Source organism: Rhinichthys klamathensis, unplaced genomic scaffold (assembly GCF_029890125.1).
Source record: "Rhinichthys klamathensis goyatoka isolate OS25496 unplaced genomic scaffold, OSU_Roscu_1.1 h1tg000050l_1, whole genome shotgun sequence".
NCBI classification, from domain to species: domain Eukaryota; kingdom Metazoa; phylum Chordata; class Actinopteri; order Cypriniformes; family Leuciscidae; genus Rhinichthys; species Rhinichthys klamathensis.
The window spans coordinates 1,738,515-1,764,462 of record NW_026606596.1 but is presented as its reverse complement, the minus strand read 5'-3'; the positions used below and the strand labels follow the sequence as shown (position 1 = coordinate 1,764,462).

General features: G+C 36.6%; 3 protein-coding genes across 6 annotated transcripts in view; 2 read left to right on the top strand and 1 right to left on the bottom strand.

The window, feature by feature from the left end:
* The window catches only part of frem2a (FRAS1 related extracellular matrix 2a), a 63,719-nt gene extending 58,156 nt beyond the window's left edge, over positions 1 to 5,563 (top strand). Inside the window, exons 17-26 of the mRNA XM_056247751.1 lie at positions 258 to 454; positions 1,123 to 1,130; positions 1,215 to 1,316; positions 1,409 to 1,453; positions 1,556 to 1,683; positions 2,933 to 3,067; positions 3,347 to 3,473; positions 3,774 to 3,961; positions 4,479 to 4,625; positions 4,775 to 5,563. Coding sequence (XP_056103726.1) covers positions 258 to 454; positions 1,123 to 1,130; positions 1,215 to 1,316; positions 1,409 to 1,453; positions 1,556 to 1,683; positions 2,933 to 3,067; positions 3,347 to 3,473; positions 3,774 to 3,961; positions 4,479 to 4,625; positions 4,775 to 5,281 — 1,584 coding nt within the window. The 3' untranslated portion in view covers positions 5,282 to 5,563. The remainder of the gene's footprint in view (positions 1 to 257; positions 455 to 1,122; positions 1,131 to 1,214; positions 1,317 to 1,408; positions 1,454 to 1,555; positions 1,684 to 2,932; positions 3,068 to 3,346; positions 3,474 to 3,773; positions 3,962 to 4,478; positions 4,626 to 4,774) is intronic.
* Positions 5,564 to 7,948: 2,385 nt separating this feature from the next.
* trim47 (tripartite motif containing 47) lies at positions 7,949 to 13,477 on the top strand. The gene is made up of 8 exons (XM_056247731.1): positions 7,949 to 8,164; positions 8,460 to 8,677; positions 8,915 to 8,960; positions 10,993 to 11,088; positions 11,221 to 11,445; positions 12,364 to 12,386; positions 12,491 to 12,606; positions 12,891 to 13,477. Exons 1-8 carry the CDS (start codon positions 7,979 to 7,981, stop codon positions 13,418 to 13,420), a joined length of 1,440 nt encoding a protein of 479 aa, XP_056103706.1. The 5' UTR covers positions 7,949 to 7,978; the 3' UTR covers positions 13,421 to 13,477.
* Positions 13,478 to 17,359: 3,882 nt separating this feature from the next.
* The window catches only part of trim3b (tripartite motif containing 3b), a 43,830-nt gene continuing 35,241 nt past the window's right edge, over positions 17,360 to 25,948 (bottom strand). For 3 of the 4 annotated variants that reach the window (XM_056247723.1, XM_056247722.1, XM_056247721.1), the window contains exons 9-13: positions 23,097 to 23,265; positions 22,182 to 22,241; positions 21,112 to 21,182; positions 17,917 to 18,057; positions 17,360 to 17,798 (exon numbers count right to left, since the gene is read on the bottom strand). In XM_056247723.1, the coding sequence (XP_056103698.1) occupies positions 17,646 to 17,798; positions 17,917 to 18,057; positions 21,112 to 21,182; positions 22,182 to 22,241; positions 23,097 to 23,265 (594 nt within the window). In that variant the 3' untranslated portion in view covers positions 17,360 to 17,645. The remainder of the gene's footprint in view (positions 17,799 to 17,916; positions 18,058 to 21,111; positions 21,183 to 22,181; positions 22,242 to 23,096; positions 23,266 to 25,948) is intronic. The other variant, XM_056247724.1, reaches the window with a different exon arrangement.

Here is a 25,948-nt window from a genome sequence, read left to right as displayed (position 1 = left end):
TTATTCACATGAGGACTATTGTGACGTGTAGCTACGTTTTTGGACTCGACTACAATTTCAGGGAGTTCAGAAACAGTGCTTACTTATAGAGAATAACTTCCTTTGGAGTGTGCTTTGTATCTTTGCAGACCTTTTTCATGCTGAAACCGCAACATTGCACACAAGGAAAGTTGAAAGTGTACTTTACAGAGTATTTTTGCATTTTGCAGTGTTTGTAGATATGCATCTTCAGTATTATTTGAATGTGTTTTTAAAAGGTGCTGAACCTGGTGCAGTCGTACGTGACCCTGCGAGTTCCTCTCCACGTCTCATACGTGTTTCATTCCCCTGTGGGCGCAGGAGGCTGGCAACACTTCGACCTGCATTCTGAGCTGCGGCTCACCTTCGTGTACGACACTGCCATCTTGTGGAAGGATGGTGTCGGCAGCCCTCCGCAAGCAGAACTGCAAGGCAAGTCAGGAATTTGAGCACCAAATTTATTTATCATCAGTAAAAAAAAAAAAAGCAATCCCCATAAAAATGTAATCCCCAATAAAAATGCAATCCCCATAAAAATGTAAAAGGCAGCTATATATTTTCATGTATAAAACCTCAGTTTATACTGTGAAAAATTAACATTATAAATATGTGTAAAATATTTTCGCTTATTATTTTTTCTACTCACTATATAGATGTATTATTTATTTACACGTTTACATACTTTTCCATGGACCCCTTAGCACTCTCTTGCGGCCCTCTGAGGGTCCCCGGACCCCAGTTTGAAAACCTCTGCTCTAAGAAGAGCAGAATTTTACCATATGTATATTGTTATACGTTATATAAATGGTATAAAAAAATCATTCTAGTTTTAAATTATTCTAAGTCTCTTAAATGACCTTTTCCCTATTTACGTCTGGTGTTAATGCCATAATTTCTCTTTTTTTTTATTCAAATTTCTCTTTTATAATGTTTAGAGATAGTTCAAATAAGGGTAATTTCACATCTTTTCTAAAAACAAATCATATTTTCAATAATATTTTGTTATTTGTGTATAGTAATTTTTATGCTATGTTTGGCTGTCATGGAAATGGAAAGCACAATAACTGATGTCACATGTGGACATGTAGAGGAATATTGAACTAGTGCAGGGTGTGGAAATTGGAACTTTAAATGAAAAGTCATAGAATATTTATAATTAAAGATATTCATATTGGACCATGTTTACTCTGCAGGAGCTTTATATCCAACCAGCATGAGGATTAATGAGCAGGGGAGGCTTGTGGTGAACTTCCGCACAGAAGCTCGCTTCAGAGGGTTGTTTGTAGCGGTACACACTGGTAAATCTCCCTTCTCTACACGTCTTCCAAATATGAAATCTTATTAATGTTATTAATTATGTTCCTATTAATAAAAACGTATTATAATAAAGAGCTTTTCTTTCCAGCAGCAAATTTGAGGGGTCTGAAGACTGCAGGTAGAATCAAGATCATGTACATAGCATATGGAACTAATGCCAAAATGTTTCTTTTGGTTGAATTGATTAAATGAACTTGCTCTCTCTCACCTGATTACCCAGCATCCTCTGTGAAGTCCATAGTGTTGAGTGCAGACCACCCAGGCTTGACCTTTAACCTCACTCTGGTTAGGACTGAGCCGACCTACAGCCAGCCCATCCAGCAGTGGATGTTCATATCAGACTTTGCTGTGAGTTGATCGCTCTTTCCCCAGTTTTGGACTTTTTATTTATTTATTAATGAAAAATCATGTTAAAATGTCAGTATCAAATATGATGCATCAGGCTTTTGTGGACAATTTAACATCTATCAATCATCATTGAATTGCATAGAATGCATTTTATATATATATATATATATATATATATATATATATATATATATATATATATATATATATATATATATTAGGGCTGTCAAATGATTAATCACGATTAATCACATCCAAAATAAAAGTTTTTTTTACATAATATATGTGGGTGCACTGTGTATAATTATTTTGTATATATATAAATACACACACATGCATGTATATTTAAGAAAAAAATATAATTTATATATAAAATATTTATATTTATATATAATATAAATTATATATAAATCTATATACAGTATATACATGAAAATATTTCTTAAATATATACAAGCATGTGTGTGTATTTATATATATAAAATAATTATACACAATGCACCCACATATATTATGTAAAAAAAAAACTTTTATTTTGGATATGATTAATCACGATTAATCATTTGACAGCCCTACCCCCACAATAAACATCACAGGGCTTTGATAATAAAACTAAGCATTTAAATATTGTCTTACATATTACATAAAATATATTATTGGGAGATATAGAATGACAACTGATTCTATATGCATTTTATGCAAGTATTCTGCTTTACTGTTATAAAGACATCATTGATTTATATTACAAGCTAATAGCTATCAGGATTTTATTTGACTTTTTTTGCCATTATAAATATCAACAACTTCTCAAAATTGTATATTTTGAATAAAAAAATTGTGTTTTTTTCCTGGGAGTATGAGCTCCAAATTCTCCAATATCATACTAATATGAGCCATAAAAGCCTGATTTATCAAATATGGTACTCAACAAAAAACACAAATGTATTTATATATTTTTTTCTTCTTCAATAACCATTAAATGCAAGTAAACAAAACTTTAATCTAATCTTGTAAATCAGAAATTATTTAATTTGAAAAATAATTAGATTTTTCAGACTTTTATTTCATATGTCAGGCTTTACAAGGGTAAAGTTTTGTTTATTTTGTATGATAAACAATTTTGGTTGTATTTGGGTCGCCACTTGATGTCCAATGTAATATCTGTGTCCTGAAGATTTGATGAAAACGAATGTAAAACAAATAATGCAATATTAAACATGTTTGATCCCTGTGTGCCTGTGACCCGCAGGTTCGTGATTATTCGGGCACGTACACAGTGAAGTTGATCCCCTGTACAACAGCGCTGAATGTGGAGTACACCGTTCCTCCGGTCTGCAACCCTAGAGAGCCCGTCACTTTTGAACTTGACATCCGCTTCCAACAGGTAAACTTAAAAAAACTAAAAAATTCCTCCGTCTTTAAAATAAATGGTCAAATTCATGTAAATTTTTTATTTCAAATGCTCACTCGACTTGTGTTTATAATATAATTTGTAATAGAAGAAAAGTGTATTAATGAGGGAAAAATCCAGTGTACTGTATGTGTGTGTATATATATATATATATAATTAGTTACTTTTATATCAAAAAAACGTGTATTTGTAATATATTGTATCTAATCCTGAAGCTCTACTAAAGAAGCATTCATGTCTTTACTTGTTTAGGTGAGTGACCCTGTCGCTGTGGAGTTTAGTCTAAACACACAGATGTTCCTGTTGTCTAAGAAGGCGTTGTGGCTGTCAGATGGATCTATGGGTTTTGGTCAGGAGAGTGATGCGGCTTTCTCTGCGGGTATGTCTACTGGAACACATACTGTATAACTTAATCAATTCAAGAGGCTATTTCTTTAAGCGAATGTAGGTATGTAATTGCTTGAATGTTAGCAACTACCCAGAACTCCATAGGAACCACCTAGCAATGCACTGAAAACCACATGAACGACCACATATAGCAACACCCTAGCATTGTATGGCATGACAGCGGGTTTTGGACGGACAAATATCAATTATGTTTTTATCAGAACGTGTAAAAATCTAGGTTGTTTAAGTTACTGTTCTGGGTTATACTGACACTGAGCTTGTTCTCCTCAAGGCGACACAATCTATGGACGAGTGATGGTGGACCCTGTGCAGAACCTAGGGGACTCTTTCTACTGTAACATCGAAAAGGTGTATCTGTGCACCGGAGCTGACGGATATGTTCCTAAATACAACCCCGCCAAATCTGAGTTTGGATGCCTTGCAGACTCTCCCTCCCTGCTCTACCGATTCAAAATTATTGTGAGTATGTTAGCAGTATTGTTATTGTCAACTAAAACAAAAAAGAATGAAAAGAATTCTCATAAATTAAAATAAAGCGGAAATAAATTAAATAATTAAAAAAATATTATAAAAAAATGATTGAAAACTTATTTTAGTTTCAGTTAATTGCCAAAGCAAAATTTCAAATTTTACAGCTTTTTAAGTTTAAAATGATTAAAACAAAAACTGAAATAAATATAAATTAAAGCTAAATATTAATATTAAAAAATGATTAAAATATGAATAAATACTATAATAGTTTATAAATAATACCAAAATAACTATATATTAATCTTCAAAATAAAATCCATGCAAATAATTTGTTTATATTTTATTTTTATAACAAATTAAATATTATTTTAATACATTTTTATTGCATAATATAATTGAAATACATTAACTTATATACTCTTTAAAGTGGTCTCTTTAAAGAATTTTTTTCTAAAATTTGTACAGTTTGTCTAATAAAAGTCCCATGACTTCACCTTGCTTCTAGGACAAAGCCCAGCCTGAGACTCAGGCCAAGAGTTTTGGGGACATGGGTTTCAAAGCCCAGCTGGCTGTAGATGACCCCTCTGCCCTCTCTCTGGTGAAGCAGCCAGGATCTGACGGATTCAGACTGGATTCTACTCCCCTTTTCCAGGTCTAATCCTTTTAAACCTTCATTAGTTATGGTGTGATTACATACACTGGAGTACTGCACATCTGTGACATCACATGCTGGATTCCTGTCATTTAATAGGTCAATCAGCATGACTTGATGAAATCCTCTATTGTCCTTCTGTTCTGTAGGTGGCAGTCGGGAGAGAGTGGTTCATTCACACCATCTACACTGTGCGTTCAAAAGACAACGCCAAGCGTGGCATTGGCAAGCGAAGTGTGGAGTACAACTCAATAACATCAGGTGACCTCGTACGAGCGGAGGCCAGAGGACGCTCCAGACGGTCCAACAGAGACGTCCCAATACTGGCGGAGGAGATCGGACCCGACAACAACCGAGGAACGAATATCATGCGCGTCGCTCTGGACCGCAGGCAACGGCGTTCTGCGCCCGGGGAGGAGCTGTTCGCGGATGGACTGTCTCCACGGGAGCTCAGTGGGCGAGATGCCAAAGAGGACGTGGTAACGGTGGCGGGAGTCCTCGTGGGACTGCTGCTCACCATCCTCGTGGGTGTAGTGTTGGCACTGATGGTTCGCTCAAGGCGGACACCTGCAAAAAAGGCCCCAAGTGTCTCGTCCAGCCTGCAGCCTGTTATAGTTCGATGTAGCCTTGATAATGGAGACAGCTCGGAGGTCTGAAGGACTAATGGGACTACTTGGAGACTGTGCTGTTCTCCTTAGTCATTCATCGGATCCATTTGTTTTGTTTTCTTTGTTTTAAACAAGTGCCTCTCACAGGTTTTATCTTACAGAGATCTCACGACCCAGTTCATCACCAACCCAAAGAAATCGCCATCCACTCCTCATGCCATGGCCAAGTGACATTGTATGTTTTGATTCTAAATTTTGCTCGACCAGCAATTAATTGTTGAGGTGTGCCAGGTGACATGTGGTTAAAAAAATTGACATTAAAATCAATTCAAATAAATCAATTTAAAATCAATTAAAAATAAAATAAAATCAATTAAATAACTGTAACAAATAAACAAATGTATCCTTTGAGAAATTTAATTTATTAACAGAAACGGGAGCTCATTTGGTTCCATTTTATTTCCATTAAATTCCGAAATACCAAAATAATTTTTTTAATCATTAATGAGAAAGAAAGAAAGAAAGAAAGAAAGAAAGAAAGAAAGAATCTCTATTACCCTGATGTAAATTATTTCTATCCAACCTTTAATTCGTTACTAATACAATCTTTTGTGTATTTCTATAGCACATACACAGTGATTATTCAAAGTTATGAAAGTTCATCAAAAGTCTACATTTTAAAGAGACTCCCTCTGAGAACCCCTCTCTTTACTATATCTACCGCTGTGTTGATAATAAAGAGGCATTTACAAAAAAATACGTTTCTGAAAGGAAAAATACATGATCTGAGAATCGTTAATGAAATGAAATGGTGCACTCAAATGAACTGATCACAACACTGACACTGGTATTGTGTATTTCACCTTTATCTCAAGTATTAAATATTTACTTGTATTACAGCATTGGCTACTGTATTTTGGGATATGTGATGTCTTTGGAGAATATGACTTCTTTTATCAACTGCTCAGTGTGTTTTACATATATGCTGGTTTTTAACAGCAAGTGCCAAGCTCTCAATGGAGAAATGCTGAATATGCATTTCATATCAAACTGTCAAATAGTTGTTGTCCGAAAGTTTACATTGTCTGTCAGATGTTGTCAAATTTCATCTTGTTGCTGCTGTTTTTATTAATATTTGTTTGTTATATCATTTTAAGCGTTAGTATTCATGAGAGCCGCATGCATTAAATATTGCCGTCTTATCTCATTGAGTGTTGTTTTAAACTTAAAAACTGTGACACCGGAAATCCCTCCGATTTCCACATTTGTCTTTCCCTGTGTTTCGCAGTCAAATCTCTTGCAGTTGTTTTTTCCAGACCAGCTCCACTTTTGTATTAACTATCACATTTTTGACACTTCAAGCGTTTGTGTATGCATTTAAAAAACATCTCCACGTGTTTATTAGTCTAGAACTGATCTATGAAAAACCAGCATCATATTGTCAAATTCATTTCACCTCCTGACAAATATATTCCTCATCAGGCTGATAATATTTAAAAAGAAATGTGCTATGCAATAAAATCGGTGGGATTGTTTCCATTTTCACAGAGGATTGTGAGGCTGATTAACAGACATGAGCATGACATTTTGGGCACAATGAAATATTCTTTATGTTTGAAATGGTATTTATGGTGAGATATTGTGTTTTTGTACATGGTTCACGGCTAAATATTTCCAATGCTAAAAGCATTTTTATGTACTGGGCCTTGAAGCACAAAATAAACTAAGTCTTAAAACTTGAAAGTCGTATTACTGTGCCGACAATGTTCTGTTCAGTTGTACTTAAAGGGATAGTTCACCCAAAAATGATAATTCTGTCATCATTTACTCACCCTCATGTTGTTCCAAACCTGTGTGACTTTCTTTGTTTTGCTGAACTCAAAACTAGATATTTTGAAGAATGTCGGTAACCAGACAGTTGAAGGTAGCCATTGACTTTCATTGTATTTTTTTTCCTACTGTGGAAGTCAATGGGAACCATGAAACTGTTTGATTACCAACATTCTTCAAAATATCTTCTTTTGTGTGCAACAGAAGAAATTAATTCATACAGGTTTGGAACAACATAAGGGTGAGTGTGTGTGTCAGTGATGACAGCATTTTCATTTTTGGATAAACTAATAACCCTTTAATTCATAGTTATAGAGGAATTTAATTGAATTGTTTTGGTGCAGAAATTGCTTAAACAAAATGAAATATTCGGATGTAAGTGTAAATTGGCTCATGGCAGCACCAAACAAACTCAATCTGGATACATCTCAGAACATAAGCACAACAAGCCACTTTGTTGAATAAAATCGTATTAAATGTGCTCGTATGACTTTTTAATGGTGTAATTATGTATTTTTTTATTGAAAACAAAATATGTATTCAGATGAATGGCATACACAGTCAATTTGCATGGTTAGCTGAACACATCAGACCTATTCCTATTTCTTAAGTTTTATAAGGAAATCAAAACATTTTACAGTTTCTTTTCATTTTGTAAAGGGTTATTAGAATTTTTTTTAAATGTATTTCTTAATATTAATGGCGCAATTAATTAAGTGGTGACAAAATATGCTGAACCTCTTCGAAAGAACCGATTCGCGCAAGAAGGCTAGATAACTACATAACCAATCAGAATTGCCACTGACTGGACCCCCACGTGAGTGGACCAGGAAGTGAGTCCAGAATGGGCTCTCTCTCTTCCGTCCAGATTCGCTTCTAGCCCTGAAAAACAGTTACACTGTTGCTTGGGGAAACATGGCCACTGCCGGAGATTCGAGGGGAGAGCTTCAGAAGGAATTAGTCTGTTCTATTTGCCTCGATTACTTCGATGACCCTGTCATTTTAAAATGCGGCCACAATTTCTGCCGCATGTGCATTTTGATGCACTGGGAGGAAAATGGAGGCGATGATGTTGGTTACCAGTGTCCGGAGTGTAGGATGGTGCGTGGTTTGTTTTGATAAACGTAACTGTTAGCTACATCCTGGGTTGCTTAGCTACAGCTGCTTAAATGCACATAACGGGTTTATAACGTTATACATTTGCGTCTTAATCATGCAGAGTGTCTCAAACCGACAGTTTAAATAATAACCGTACTTTACTATATTGTTAATATTAGGTGTGATTACTCCGACCACGTTTATTGAATCACAAGATACAAATCGCCGCACGAGCGTTTTCTCAGTGCAGCACCAATACTTTTCTGCGTCGTACATGAAACGGTGTCCTTTTTTGCAGGTGTTCGCAAAAATGAGTTTCACCAAGAACTACCTGGTAAAGAACTTGGTGGATAAACTGAGCGACTTCGATTACCTGAAGACGTGTAGGCCCTCTGCACCCGCAAAACCCGTGAAAATGGACGGGAAATGTGAGCGACACCACGAGGAACTGAAACTGTACTGCCACACGGACAGAAAGCCCATCTGCGTGGTGTGTCGGGAATCCAGAGCGCACAGGTGAGGCTCCATACTGTCTATGTGAGGCTCTCAGTGGACCCCACATTCAGGCACAGACCGCGGCTTGTCTCAACTTACCATTACCTAGACTACACCAGACTATGCTGTATAATTTGTCAGCTCAATCGGTTATGATGCATTGGCCACTGTCTGAGGACCAATGCTCTTTGTTGTAAAATTTTTAAATAAAATGGTCTTAGAAAATAAACATAATACATAATTTTATTCTTTTTCTAGACACCATGATGTTGCTCCTGTACCCGAGGTTGTTGAAGACATGAAGGTTTGTTCTAGATTACTTTTTTCCTCAGAGTTTGTTGGTTTTGTGTAATTATTAGCCTTTCTGTTTCTAGCACTCTTTTGTGGTGTCTATTTTTCCTCTCTTCTTGTCCTACTTCCTGTTAATCTTTGTCTAAATGTCTGACTTGGCACTAGAAACCGTTGATGTTGTTTCTTGGCCAACCTTGGAGATAGAACAAAGAAAGTGTCTGTCACCGTAGTGCTGGATAGTACATGTGGGATTTAGCACTTTAAGTGTTTTTATTTAACAAACACAGACAGCCTTTAAATGTCTTGAAGAAGCACATAGGCATTGTTTGCAGTCTTAACGTTGTTTTCAGAAGTTGAGACAATTGTTAGAACCAGTGTTCGGAACAGGGTGTGAAATTAACACCTGTCAAATGCGGGTACTTTTTGCACAACAGCAGGTCATTTTTCTCGTCTAGCCACTGTGGCTGATACACAGATGTTTGTGAGCCTGTGAGATTTAATATTTTATTTATGTTCACAGTCTCAGGTAAAAGGTCAAGGTTAATTTTGAGCATTCACATATTTTTTCATTTCACTTTGAGGTGCATTGTGAATGTAGAGCACTGTATATTAATTTTTTTGATAAATAGTATATAGTATGGATAAGTGATGTATGTTTGGATTTAAATGGGCAAATCTTTAAGAGTCTATGACTAGATCAATATTTCAGTGATTATTATGTTTCTAGCATGTTATATGTTTGGCAACAGTTCTTCTAACCCCAATTTTCATTTCTTAAACAACCATGTAGGAAGTCACATCATGGCCATATTCCAAGATGACAAAGCCAAGATTCATCAGGCTCAAATTATGAAAGAATGTTTGGAAGGGAGCATGAAGAATCATTTTTACACCTCTGCTCTGAGTCAAGACCTTAAATTAAGTTGAAAGTCGTTGGGATGTGCTGGAGTAGACTTCACAGAGTGCTTGACATTGTCAATACAAGATCTTGACCAAACATTGATGCACCTCTTGATGGAAATAACATCACATCAATTTTTGGTCAAATTTCTGGTCTACTCCAGGACATCACAAAGACTTATGAATTTAAGGTCTTGGATCATAGGTGCCAATTCATGTGTGAAAATGATTCTTTCACAAATTGAGCCTGATGAATCATGACATTGCCATCCTGGAATATGACCATGATGTGTCTTCCTACATAGATGTTTAAGAAATTCAAAGCTACACACTTCATCAATTCAGGTTAGAAGAACTGTTGCCAAACATCTATTATAACATGCTAGAAACAATAATTACTGAAATAATGATCCATAGACTTTTGCCTATTTAAATCCAAACAGTGACTTTTTTCCTTTTGACTGGGCAGTGTATTAATAAAATATTATATTGCTAAAATGTACGTATTTTAGTTTTAAACTAACTATAGTTGTATAATTCCAAATATTATGTTGTTAACCTAAATTAGGTTCCAACAAGATGAATGGGAAGTTAAGTGGAACTCTGTTATTTTTATATTATTAGATTAGCCTATATATTAGAATTTTGAATATATTTGGAAAATCAAAATGGCTGGTAAAAAAAATAATAATAATCAAAATGGCTGATAAAATTGTGCTTTCATCAGTAACTGTGGCTGGTGGGCAAGAAGTTAATTTCTTACACTTTTCTGGAAACTTCCACAAGGAAAGTGTGACGTATTTCACACATGTGAATTATCTGTTCCTTTGGATTCTTTGTGACACTCCTTGTTCACAGCCCAAGGTTAAATATGTTCAAATATTTGATGGCAATCAAATCTACACAAAAGATTTTGATAAAGTCTGCAATGCTAAACTCCCTCACAGTCTCGTGTCCAGTTTCATTATTGGAACTGTTGACCCCTGCGTTGAACTATTTTGTATCTTTGCTGATACAGTAATAAGGTCCATATATGTCCACAAGATCCCTCCCAGAAATATTTCTTCCATTACTGATTGTACTTGCATAATAATTTGTGCTGTAACACTACAAGTTTAAAGTTTTCTCTCTTATTTAATATGCAGAGTGAGCTCAAGCTAAGACTCATCAAGCTGAACTGGCAGAAATCCATGTGTACTAGAGTAAAGAGCACAGACGAGCAGGCCAGATCTGATGTCAAGGTATGAACGCTCGATTGTTCCCACGCTGACTTTGTGTACAAATGACTCGAAATTGTTGGTTATATAACCTGCTGAGGATTTATGATCCATGTTGAGGCCCTGATGTCGAATCTCAAACATTTGTCTCAACAGCTTAAAAAACAAGCCTTGAAGGAGAAGATTCAGGAAGATGTCGGCGCCCTGGTTCAGTTTTTGTTGGATGAGAAGGATGATCTGTTGGAAAGGTTGGAGGCCGAAGCGGTGGCCACTATCGGGCTGATCGATGTTAACCTGAAGCGTGTGGAGAGCGAGGCAGCGAAAGTGGACAAAGCCATCACTGAAATTCAAAATCACCTGAGTGACAGCGCTAACTTTGAGGTGAAGAAATTCAACAGCTGATATATTATAAACTAAAATTCCACTAATCACACATGCACATTTGTTAATATGAAGCCCATTTACGCCTCAGAGTAAAAAAACAATAAGACAATTGTGAATTCTTATAACTTTATTTATTGAAATGGCCCATTCACACCAAGAATGATAATTATATTAGCTATTTAATAACTATATTAGCATCCAAAAAATATCATCCAACAGTTGTGTTGTATGCTGCCTTACAGGTTGTGAACTATTCCTTTATGAATTTCTTCTGCTGAACACAAAAGAAGATATTTTGAAGAATGTCAGTAACCAAACAGTTGATGGACCCCATTGACTTTCATAATAGGAAAAAAAAATACTATGGAAGTCAATGGGGTCCATCAACTGTCTGGTTACCGACATTTATCAAAATGTCTTCCTTTGTGTTCAGCAGAAGAAAGAAATTCATACAGGTTTGAAACAACTTGAGGGTGAGTAAATGATGACAGAATTTTCATTTTTAAGTCAACTATTCCTTTAAATGCTTAAGCTCTTTAAAGTCAGGTGGATTGTGATTGGCTGCAAAAGAAAATTGACATTCATCAGCTGAAAAAAAAATTTCTGGAAGTGATTTTTACAATATTGTTCCTCCGTAATTATCATTTTAGCTGTGGAGGTCTCTATTCTCATAAAATTGTCATTGTTATAACTTTATAGCTAGCCATAGTTATTACAAGTATCGTCCTTGCTGTAAACAGACCTTAATTGTGACTACTTCTCATTTTGACTTTTTATAAAACAATTATGACAGTATATCTCGCTGTGTCTTTATATTGTGCAAATTGCAAGTGTTTTTTGTAATTGTGACTCTATATCTTCCAGTTCTCACTGTGGGACATTATTAACATTTAACTTTTCCCCCCCCCCCTCCAGAGTATCAGTAATTCATACTTGAGGTATGTCAATTTGTTAATTTCTTAACCTGTTAGCTAGATCTGCCCTGCTAAAAATCAATGTATTTTTAGGGTTTTATCTCTCACAATGTGTTTTTTTTTCATAGCCCCTGCCACGTCAACCTCGGCGTCCAGGCCTCTAACTCTCCTCCAGATTTCTCCGAGTTCACAGGCCCCTTTCAGCTCATCATGTGGAAGAAGATGATGCACGTGTTACACACAAGTGAGTGCTTTTGTTGCGGCCGCATTTACCATGGGCAAATTTTCATGGGTGAAATCTAGTCATTTTCCCACACAAGCAAAATCCCCACGTTGACCAACAGAAAGCTGCTTGATTTGAAAATGGCTTCTGTGTGAACGTTGCTTCATGCATCGCAACACTGTCGTCAATAGACAATGAACCTTTTGTTTGCCCACAAAATTTTGCCATGTGAGAGATGTGGTGATTTGTTGAGAGTGTTAAGTTGACATGACGAAACGGCTAACCAGATGTTCCCTGTTTTCCAGTGCCTCAGAATTTGACTCTAGATTTAGACACCGCTCACCCCTCGTTGACCATCAGCGACTTTGACACCAAGGTGGAGGAGGGCCGCGTACGCTCCCAGGAGCCCGACATGCCGCAACGCTTCACTCGTTTTTTCGGGGTGCTCGCCACCGCCCAGTATTCCAGCGGCCAGCACTACTGGGAGGTGGATGTGCGGGACAAGGGGGTCTGGTATCTGGGCGTCACCACTGAGTACAGCAACCGCAAAGGTTTTGTAAACCTTTCGCCCTCCGCTGGCTACTGGAGCCTGTGCCTCCAAGACCGACTGTACGCCAACGAGGAAGACTCGCGCGTGCCCGTGGCGGACTACTGGAACTCACCTCGTGTCGGCGTCTTCTTAGATTACGACCGGGGCCACGTTACTTTCTTCGACGCCGTCACTATGAAACGCATCTATAACTTTGTCACGTACTTTGACGAGCCCGTCTCACCCTTCTTCAGCCCGGGGAAAAACGACCCGGGTAGCCGACTACAAATATGTCATTTCTACTGAAAACGAAGTGATGCGTACATGCAGTTCGCAATAAATAAAAAAAAAAAAAACGATAAATGCTCCTGTTGTTGCATCGAATTAAACATTTCAGGGCATTTTCCTTCCTGGAAGTAGGGAGGAAGTTTGTTTTTAAGCTCTGCTGTGTCTTTGGATTCAGTTGATCTGAATGAATTAGTTGCGTAGAGCTTTGATACAACATAATCTGAAGGAGTGAGATGAGTTTTTCTTGCTCGTGAATTATGATGTAGCCCCACTGAAATTCAGGTAGAGAGGCATTGCCGGTTTTTACGCAAATGTCGACTTTAGCTGCTCTGTGTCGTCTTGTCTTAGACCTCAGTGTTGTCTTTTGTACATCAGTGTAGAGGTGAAAATAAGGACTAAATCAGGCCAAATATGTATTAATGCTTGGTATCCACATTTGAGTTTGTAGAAATTTGTTAAGTGATTTGGGGGGAAAATAAGATTTACATTTTTTTAATCCCCATGTATTCCATTTTATGGCATATATTGACAGTTTTTTTTCTCTCTATTATTTTACATTTATTTTCAATGTTTACATATTCTTTTGTTGCAGTTTTGTTTTTAAGGAATGTATTTGTTAGACAAATAACCGTGTTACATAAAGGCTCTGTGTTTGAACATATCGTAATAGCTCAGACTGCAATAGGTGCTATGCAACTTTGAGTTTGTGAGTTTCCGACAGATATGCTGCAAGGAGCGTCCTTTTGTTCATTTAATTATGTAAATGAGTTTATCCTGAAGCTTTGTGCCATTCATGTTACGTCATGTACCTTTCAAATCCATTATATTAATTTTCATCTATTATATTTGTTTAGCAGTAGTCAAATCTGTCTTGTGGGCTGATGGTGAAGAGATGCTGAGAATGTTTGCTTCAGGACTGAAACGAGCACAAAGGGACATTTCAGCACCTTTTCATTGAGCTCAGATGGTTTGTTGTTCGTGTTGATATTTACTGAACTAGTTTATATACTAGAACCGCAGCAGTCATTTGTTCAAAATGTCTTTTGAGCTGACAAAGGATCAGGAAAACACTGGAACAGGTCACTTCTGGAGTTTAGGATGTTTTGTGCTGTTAACATGAACATGCTCTCACAACACTCCATGATAAAAGCTAGGATCTAAGTTTCTTTTAACATTTACTACATTGGTAATCACTGTCCATTTCCTCATTGGAAATGAGTTCAACTTGAAAACATTGACTCTATATGTTTAGTGTATATATATTTTTAATTGGGCTTTCTTTTAATTGCTGATGTAAGAGATCTGTTACATCACATTTGAGCATAACTGCTGGATGGCACCATGAGTACATTTTACTTTTGTGAGATTTAAAACCACTGCAATGTTAAATGTTTTCCTCTACACTACAGTCATCTAAAAAAATAAAATATTACAACAATTGTTTAATTTTAGCATTTCATATTTCATAGAACCAGGAAGTTCCATTTTATATCCATATATAATATTTTTAAAAAGTGAATAATTTTGATTAGGGTTTTTTTTTTTTTTTTTTTATGATTATGGTTGTTTCTTTGCTGTACAAGATTTTTTTTTTTTTTTTTATTCATTTATTAAATCATCTGTCCAAGCACTTTATCATGCAGTGTTAAGGTCCATCCATACATACCAATGTAAAAATTAGCGTTCACACCACCGGACGATATTGTAATTGATTCTAAGATCGCTGTTGCAGTTGTCAACATGCAATTGACAATTCAAATTATTATTATTTTAAATTGCAGTATTTATGATTTATCTGTGTACATCAACATTTTTTTTTTTTATTAATGTGCCATTGTAATCTCTAATCAAAACATCTCTGATGATGTGTTTTTACTGGCGTGAGGGCGGGACGACATGTCACTCACATGAGATCACAGCAATAGCAAATCACAACCATCCAATCAATTCCCGCCCTACAAGTTGTGTTGTCCGAGAAGCCGTTTCACTCGGATATACTTACCGGTAACAATAAGAAAGAAAATACTATCTTCTGTTTAATGGCGAATTATCAGCGGAGAGAAAATAATTTCAACGATATTGTTCCTCTGCGTCCTTATTGTTATAGCTGCGGTGTGGACTTCTCTATTCTGATTCTACTGTTCATATTAGAGACATTTTACAGGCACAAAAAGGCCCAAATGTTTATTGTCAATATTTTAGCATGTATGAAGCACAGCTCACACTTTCAAAACAAGCATTTAAAAAAAATATATATATATTATTATTGGTTAACGCGCCGAATTCGTGTGACCAATTTGAAGCCGTTGCAAAATCTGCTGGCTCTCGCTAAGTTCCCGATCGCGTGGATTCCTATTGAAATGACTGGATTTTAGAAACCGTCTCGGATTTCACCCACAAAAATTCAAAACAATAGTAAATGTGACTGCACCTTTAGAGCAATTTTTCAAAACTTTTTGATTATAGTTATCGTTCTTAGTGTGAACAGGCCTTTACTGATGACGGTTCTCCAAAAAAGCCCATCACGATGGAAGCAGCAGAGTCTCGGCCCAGATATGGGCTGTGTGGAATCCATCAGATGTGGGCCAGATCTGGGCTGACACATGTTGCTGTCTGGGAAGTATATTACTGTATATTATAAATGAATATACAGTATAGAATATATGTTTTTGGCTATTAAAGTATTTTTTATTTCCAGCCTGGTAATAGCAAATCATTACAAGTACCTCTGCTGCAGAAACCATATTTCAGACTGCTGGTAAAATCATTAACATGCAAAAACATTATTTGCACAGATATAAGATATACGTTCACCGTTTCAGCTGTGAGCCACCGTTCATTAACCTTACAGTATCACATAGAGCAAGTAGCCTATTAAGGAGACATGGTGTCACATAAACCTTCAAAGAGACAAAGGAAATATCCACACAATTAAAGGGAGGTGATTTGAAATCATTCGCTGGTGATGGACAATCTCGAAACAAATTATTCAGGAAAATGTGTACAAAACATTAAATAAATAGACAAATGAACAAACTAATACTGACTAAAGACAACATTTGGTTGCTACACTGTGAACATCAGGGATCTGCATGATTATTTACAGAAAATAGATATAATTCCATACAGCTGATCATCTTTATAGAACATTAAAAAACAGAGACAACAGGCCTACACTTGAAATACTTGGGTTTGATTATATTTCTATTTGCTTGTTGGATTTTTCAACACGTAAAGTAGCCTTGTGCTTTAGAAAAATAAATAATTTGGAATGGAAAAAAATATGTCCTTTTTTAGCTCCTTTTGTTAATTGGTTTGATTATTTATTTATGGAGAGAGAGAGAGAGAGAGAGAGAGAGAGAGAGAGAGAGAGAGAGAGAGAGAGAGAGAGAGAGAGAGAGAGAGAGAGAGAGAGAGAGAGAGAGAGAGAGAGAGAGAGAGAGAGAGAGAGAGAGAGAGAGAGAGAGAGAGAGAGAGAGAGAGAGAGAGAGAGAGAGAGAGAGAGCACAGCAGGGATACGCATCACTTCCTGTGCTGTTGATATCTGTGAGGGATAATCAGCTCAGATGTTCAGTCTAAATGATTTAAACACCCAGTTGGCTGAAATCACTCACTGAATAGCTTGGGTATAGTGAAATCCCAGTGGTAAATGCTGACAATACAAGAAGCCAGAGTCATTTACATGTTACATACACCAATTATGTTCATATGTACATAAATTTGTATATTTACAAATGCAGAATGTAACAGAATTAAAATACACAACTGTTGCAGTCATGGGAAGGTCAATCACTGAGACGGGAAAGGAATCTTGGAAATAATCGCCTTTTCGGCAAGGGTTTAAGACGCGATTAACAAAATGTGTGTATGTATATATATATATATATATATATATATATATATATATATATATATATATATATATATATATATATATATATATATATATATATATATACATACACACACTTTTTTTTTTATACACGACTTACATGATTTCTAATAAGAATCTGTGCTTATTGATATGGTTTCTATTATTTACAATCAACATTCCTGGTTTAGTACAGAAGTAGTTCTTTGTTTTGGAACATGAAAATCAGTAGAAGATTAAAGAAAAGTGCTTTTTGTTCCTTCGATTCTTCCTTTCTGGTTTGGCTGAGGATTTCGGTGATATGACTATGCAAACTGTGATGAACCGAAGTTGCAGGAGAGTTTGTGTCACCCCGTGGCAGTGCCTGAGGCGTTACTGCAGGTACCGGTAGACTTTGAAGCAGTGGTTACCAGAATCGGCCACCACAACATGGCCGTCGGAGGTTAAAGCGAGACCCTGCGGCCCATACAGTGGGTCAGCAGTTGTGTTGATGTAGGAGAGAAATGAGCCTGAGCTATCAAACACCTGAGAAAAAAAAAAAAACTTGTATTGTAGAGATTGTCATCTTAAAAAAGTGCTACTGAAATGACTTATTTCTTGGAGATTTTGTAAAGAGGAAATGGATGTTTAGAGGATTCAGTACCTGTATTCTGCTGTTGCCCCAGTCTGCTACGATGATGTTGCCGTTAACATCAACAGCGACCCCTGTGGGTGCATTAAATTGGCCGTTTCCCTCTCCATGGGACCCAAATTTAAACAAAAACTCTCCATCTGCACTGTAGACCTGAGAAAATACACATTTTAAATCACCCATATTAAATAAAATACAATGATTTACAATAAAAGATGCATTCTGTAATTTCTCCCATCATTTAAATATATCAAATGAATAATCCTTTTATTATATTTAAAATCATCCAGTCATGTCAGTAGCCTAATAAAAATATTGTTTTTTTTAATGGAACAGATTACCAGATACATACATTTTGCCTCAATAAACTCCTAATTACTGCTTATTTATAGTTAGTAGTTTAGGTATTGAGTAGGATTAAGGGATGTAGAAGATGTTCATGCCAAATAAGGTATTAATATTTGCTTTATAAGTACTAATAAAAAGCAAATATCCTAGTAATATGCATGTTAATAAGCAACTAGTTAATAGTGAGAATTGGTCCCCAACTAAAGTGTTATCGAAACTTTCACTTGTGGAATAAATGAATCATTGCTGACTGCTAATATTGCATATTTACAATGACATTAACACCTGAAAACTATTGCATTTGTGTGAGATTACATCTACACCACTAGGCCATATTCTCAATGCAACTTAAATGATTACTAAGTGCACCTTTAATATTTATTAACATTTAATTGTACAGTGGGGAAATATATTAATATCGTATGCTATTTTTTTATGTGTAAAGACTGTGATTTAAGGCATATTTAATGAATACTACAATTAAATCAATTATTTGACTAAAGAATATATGAGTCAAAAATATTTAATTTAAAGGGGTGGTATAATGCCCCTTTTTACAATATGTAAATTAATTCTCTGATGTCCCCAGAGTGTGTATGTGAAGTTTTAGCTCAAAATACCCCACAGATAATTGTTTACAGCATGTTGAAGTTGTCCCTTTTTGAGGGTGAGCAAAAACTCGTCGTTTCGCGTGTGTCCCTTTAAATGCAAATGAGCTGCTGCTCCCGGCACAGAGGGCGGAGCTTCAAGAGCTTGTGTGTGCTAGCAACTCCGATTACCTCACACAGACAAACACTAAAATGTCAGAAACTGTTCTGCCTTTATGTTCAAACCGGAGTTGGACAATGATGGAGAGACTCAAGAAGTGACAGCATGTAGAATGCAACAGGACGTTTCTGAATGGTTAGTTGATGAATTTATGTTGCTGATGTGGAGTTAACTATCTTCAAGTCTTTAGTTAGCATATTCTGTCATGATAATCTATAAATCGCTCGTGTGGGAGCTGTTGTAAGATTCCTACAGAGTGACATGCTATTGCATTTGTGTAACGTACTGGATTGCATGTTAAAAGACGAATGTGACAGCTTGAGCTGACTCACAAATGTGCTCTACTACAACAACTCTTCCTCTTCTCAACATGGACTGTGTGTTCCCAGGGGCGGGGTTTATGTACATTTTAGGGTTAGTGATGTCACTAACCCGGGAGGAATGTTGTGTAGTCCCTACCAGCCGTTTGTTGTAGTCCTTAAAAAACGACTTCTTTAAAATTTTGAGCGTTGTAACTTTTCAGATGCTGTTTATGCTCAAACAGCAACATTACACACTAACTAAATTTAGAAAAGTGGAATCATAATCAACCACCCCTTTAATATTCATTATGGTGTATGGAGTGTAGATTGATGTGGAAAAAAAGTAATTTAAAGTAGTTTAACAAGGCAGCAACATAAAATGTGAAACAAAAATGATTAGGTACAAATACTTTCCCAAGATATATACATACATACAATAAAAATGTATATATATATATATATTTATATACACTCACCGGCCACTTTATTAGGTACCCCATGCTAGTAACGGGTTGGACCCCCTTTTGCCTTCAGAACTGCCTCAATTCTTCGTGGCATAGATTCAACAAGGTGCTGGAAGCATTCCTCAGGGAGTTTGGTCCATATTGACATGATGGCATCACACAGTTGCCGCAGATTTGTCGGCTGCACATCCATGATGCGAATCTCCCGTTCCACCACATCCCAAAGATGCTCTATTGGGTTGAGATCTGGTGACTGTGGAGGCCATTTTAGTACAGTGAACTCATTGTCATGTTCAAGAAACCAATTTGAAATGATTAGAGCTTTGTGACATGGTGGAAGTAGCCATCAGAGGATGGGTACATGGTGGCCATAAAGGGATGGACATGGTCAGAAACAATGCTCAGGTAGGCCGTGGCATTTAAACGATGCCCAATTGGCACTAAGGGGCCTAAAGTGTGCCAGGAAAACATCCCCCACACCATTACACCACCACCACCAGCCTGCACAGTGGTAACAAGGCATGATGGTTCCATGTTCTCATTCTGTTTACGCCAAATTCTGACTCTAACATCTGAATGTCTCAACAGAAATCGAGACTCATCAGACCAGGCAACATTTTTCCAGTCTTCAACTGTTCAATTTTGGTGAGCTCTTGCAAATTGTAGCCTCTTTTTCCTATTTGTAGTGGAGATGAGTGGTACCCGGTGGAGTCTTCTGCTGTTGTAGCCCATCCGCCTCAAGGTTGTGCGTGTTGTGGCTTCACAAATGCTTTGCTGCATACCTCGGTTGTAACGAGTGGTTATTTCAGTCACTGTTGCCCTTCTATCAGCTCGAACCAGTCTGGCCATTCTCCTCTGACCTCTGGCATCAACAAGGCATTTCCGCCCACAGAACTGCCGCTCACTGGATGTTTTTTCTTTTTCGGACCATTCTCTGTAAACCCTAGAGATGGTTGTGCGTGAAAATCCCAGTAGATTAGCAGTTTCTGAAATACTCAGACCAGCCCTTCTGGCACCAACAATCATGCCACGTTCAAAGTCACTCAAATCAACTTTCTTCCCCATACTGATGCTTGGTTTGAACTGCAGGAGATTGTCTTGACCATGTCTACATGCCTAAATGCACTGAGTTGCCGCCATGTGATTGGCTGCTTAGAAATTAAGTGTTAACGAGCAGTTGGACAGGTGTACCTAATAAAGTGGCCGGTGAGTGTATATATATATATATTCTGGTCTTTAGATATGGTTCAGGTCCCTTCGTTTAAGTTTATGGGATTATTGTCCACCAGGTGAAAATTGTAAGAACGACCATGAGATACACTCACCTTGACGGAGTGGTTATGAAAGTCTGTCACCACAATTTCATTCTTGTTGTTGACAGCAACAAAGTGCGGGCCTGCATGCGAGAAAACAGAGAGAAATGGGGGAGAAGAAAGATTCAGACGTGATAAAGACACAGAAAAAGAGCGGAGAGGAGAGCAGGGATGTCATGTGATCAAGATCTCATAGCGGATTAGATAGATCTCGTGATGTAATGTGTATGGAAGCAGGGTTTGAAATTAACTTTTTCACTCACCGGCCAATTTGGCTGCTAAATTTTTAAGTTATCGGCCATTCAGAACTTCCCCTAGCCTAAATAAATAAATAATAATAAATAAATAAACCATATTAACTACATCACAGCTTATATAACCATATATACATATAATATATATTATAAAATTTGGATTTCATACATTTATTTCTTATTCAAACAAAATCCTGTCATCCAGCCATCCTCATCCTTTTAACCAAAAAAATGTATTTTAAGTGGACAGATCAATACAGTACAATGCACATCAAACACCACGCGGAACAAAACAAACCTGTGGTCTCAGGACAAGCCAGGGTCTGCTAAAATTGTAGGATGTTGGAAAATAACAATGTCTTTTCTGTTAACCAAATGCTTTTTAATCTTCGCTATTGCTTCAATGCAAATGAACAAGCGCCCGCCATTATTTGTTGCGTAGTGACGGGCATGTTCAAGTAAGCCAGATATGTGCAGATTCTGCGCAATATGCTGTATTTAATATATCATGATGACTCACAGGTTGAGTATTGTACACGAACTTCCCCAGCAAAGTGAGTAAATGTAAGTAACCTGCCAAATTGGCTAGTGATTTGACAGCGTTAAACGCCACAGTTGATTTGTACCCGCATTTGGTGGGTTGGCGGGTGTTAATTTCAAATCCTGGATAAAAGCCTTAATCCATATTGAACAATTTGATTTTTGCCAACATTTGATTAGAAAGACAAAGCACAAAATCATTTGATCTTGAATCCAGTTCTAGAATGAAACTTAATTTCAAAAAGATAAATCACCACATTCTGGGATGAGAATTCACTCAATACTTACTGAACCCAGGGCCAGATTTACTAAACTTTTGCTCCAGTGCAAACTTTACACCACTTTTTTCTAAAAAGGAATGGGAAAAACACAAACAAGGGTAAGCAGAGACGAATAAATGACAGAGCAGAAGGGATTGAGACAAAAAAAGCGCAAAAACTACTTCAAAAACATTTCAAATGGTGCAAGAATGAAAATCATCCTTGAGTGCTGGAACAAACATGAAGCAGACCAAAAGAACAATGGAAGACTGTCTAGAGATGCACATCCCAAACCAGTCCGCAAGCCACATGCACTTGCTTAAAAGGGTTAGGAAAAGGACTGATGTTTTTAAATAGTAAAATAAGCAGCAGGAAGAAAGTGTTGGCCGAGCTTCAAAAAGCATGACTAACGCGTGTATCTATCAGTATCATAGAAAGAATATAAGCTCATTCATGTATGCATGCATTGGCCTTCATTATTTATCATATAGACAGATAATGCAACTGAAAATATGGCTTATGCTAAAGTGAAACACAGGAACAGAACTGAGGCAGGGGAAATATACAGGTTTACATCCTTTTAGACACTGGAACTGAAGCCTGTGTAAATCTGGCCATTTCTGTATAAAAAACACCGGCCTTTTGCGCCATTTGTCTTCCCAGAATGGTTCTTAGTTGCTTTTGTAGTGAAACACCATTTAGCTCTTGTTTCTTTAAAGTTTGTTCATGAATTGCAACATTTTTGGTCACAAGAAGAGTTCCTGAGCTGGACAAATGAGGTATTAGGAAGAGATGTTAGAGGACAAAGCAGTCACAGCACACAACAGTGGGCGCCAACAACACTTCTGCAACTCTTTAGTGCTTAGGTTAACCACCACAAACCACATTACATTATTCAACGTTGGGTTTATTAGCATTATGATACAGTGTTCAATCGCTGTACCTGCGAACTGTCTGTCTGAGGTGCCTCTGGCTCCAAACTTGGTCACTAGTTTGCCATTAGACTGAAAGATGAACACACAGCAAGCTTTATTATCCACTGCGATGATATGACCGTTCCTGTCCACAGCCACTCCTTTGGGTCCCATCAGACGGCCAGCACCAATCTTATTCTGCATGGGGCACAGACATTAAGAGAGGGTCGTTTAGAAAGGACCTTATTAAACGGTTCTTAGGAATATGTAATTCAGAGTAGCCGAATCCTTGACAATTTTCAAGAAACAACTGAAAACTCATCTCTTCCATGAACAATCAAAGTCCCAGTGAAACGGAAGTTGCCACCGACTTTACTTCAGTGTTGTGATGTATTTCCAAGAGAAACGGAATATTGAATAGAGGGCGGGGTTTTACTTTAGGCCACCTCCTCTCCATCTCTCGCTCATAGCAGACCGACAGTTGGAGGGAAGTGGTTAAGGATATTCAACCCAAGCCGTCAAACTGATGTCATCAGAGAAGGAACGCCATTCAGAGCGAAAGCAACATTTCAAATTTTGATTAAAGATTACCACGACAAACGATTTTTTTCTGTGTATTAACTTACACTGATTAATTGTTCACCACAAGACTAGTAATGTGCGCTAACAAAGCAAATAAAGTCCATTTTGATTTCATTAACTGCATCCTGCTGACTTAAAAAACAAACAAATAAAACAACTTATTTTTCTGTTTTCACTATTTCTAATATTCCTCCTTGTTATAACTTACTCTTGTATTCCTCATTTGTAAGTTGATTTGGATAAAAGTGACTGCGAAATGAATACATGTAAATGTAAATTAGTCAACCATGGCATTGAGTAAGAAAAATTATTTACAGTGGGCAAGAAACAAATAAAATGACAATAATTTAAATGTATACTTGAAGCCATCATTTATTTACATATTTAAGGATTGTACTGCTTGAGTTATGCTGCTTAAATCTTTTTTGGAAACTGTGATAAAAAAAAAATGTCACTGCTTTGATCAGAGGTGGGTAGAGTATCCAAAAACTGTACTCAAGTAAAAGTACAAGTACTTATAGAAATATTTACTCAAAGTAAAAGTAAAAGTAATAATCTTAAAAGTTACTTGAGTAAGAGTAAAAAAGTATCCAATGAAAAAACTACTCAAGTAGTTAGTTACTAGTTACTTTGGATCACATAGGCATATATATATATATATATATATATATATATATAAAACATGATATTATTTAGATATTTTTTCATATTAATGACTAAAATTATCATAATTAGATAAGCTATCTTTGCAACAAAAACAGAAGAGACAAACATTATTTCTGTATATTATATCTATAACCCGAAAACCATTGCCTGTCCTTTGGTTTGTATAATAGTATAATAACTTATACAACTACATTTGGATTATTAGACAATGTCGGAATAAAGTGACTCTATGGAGTTTTGCATTCATATGTAAAGGGGTGGGAACCATTGACACAGATTAGAAAGTGTTAAAACTGTGCCCGCAGTCATGTCATGCCAAACACAAACAACGATCAAATGCACGGATCTTCTTCTGTCTGTTCTCCAAAATGTATTTAAATGTAGGCTATATTTATGAAAGCATCTTTAAACTGGTTAACTGTGTCTAATAAGGCAGGCAAAGGCATTCGTTTTCAAGTCGAGTTCGCACGCCACTGTGCAAGACACACATTGTGTGTCTACACACATTCATAAACTGGACGATGATAGCTTATTTAATGTATAAATTAATGTATATGTCCAAAAAAAGGGTAATGTCATACTTTGTAGTAGTGCTATATGGCGTAATAATCTGTTTGGTTGTAAAATGTATTACCTGAATGAAATGAAATCGAATGTATCGTCGTGAATAATTCATTCACAGACAGACAGCTTACGAAGTAACATACGATGCAACTAATAAAGATCTTCATCGCTGGCAAAAAATTTGATGCATTTGCAGATTTACTTTCTAGACTGTACTGTAGACTGTGGACCGCCACTTCATACAACGCTCTTGATGTTCTTAAATCTTCCTGTTACGACTCCGAGATGATTCAGTGCGTGCAGGAAACTGAACAGATCATTCCAACTGATTCGCGAACCGATTTAGACAGATCTGCCCAACTTGTTTGATGAAGTCTTTGAACAGAATCGACTCAAAAGAGTGATTCATTTGTGAATTGAGCATCGCTCATGCCCAGAAAACAGAGAGAGCGCGCGCTTAGAATAAACTACGCTTTTAACAACATTGCATTAAAATAAAGTAACGAGAGGAACGTCGCCCAACGTAACGAAGTAAAAGTACCATTTTTTCATTAGAAATGTACTCGAGTTAAAGTAAAAGTACCCACAATTAAATCTACTCTTAAAAGTAAAATTTTTCCAAAAAAATACTAAATGTAAATGTACTTCGTTACTTCCCACCTCTGCCTTTGATGAACAGAAAGTTCAAAAGAACAGCATTTATTTTAAATATACATTTTTTGTAACAGTATAGTCTTTCCTGTCACACACACACGGTTAGGTTTTAATGTTTTATGGGGACATTCCATACACAATGATTTTTATACTGTACAAACTGTATATTCTATCCCCTAACCCTGAACCAACCCATCACAGAAAACTTTCAGCATTTTTACACTTCCTTTTTACACATCACTTAGTATAATTTATAAGCCGTTTTCCTCATGCCAAAAACCCCAAAAATGTCCCCACAAGATCAAGGATTTCAGATATTGCCTTCATTGTGGGAGACATTTTGTCCCCATAACGTAGGGTATACCGGAACCACACACACATATGTATCAATGTATGTATATATATATATATATAT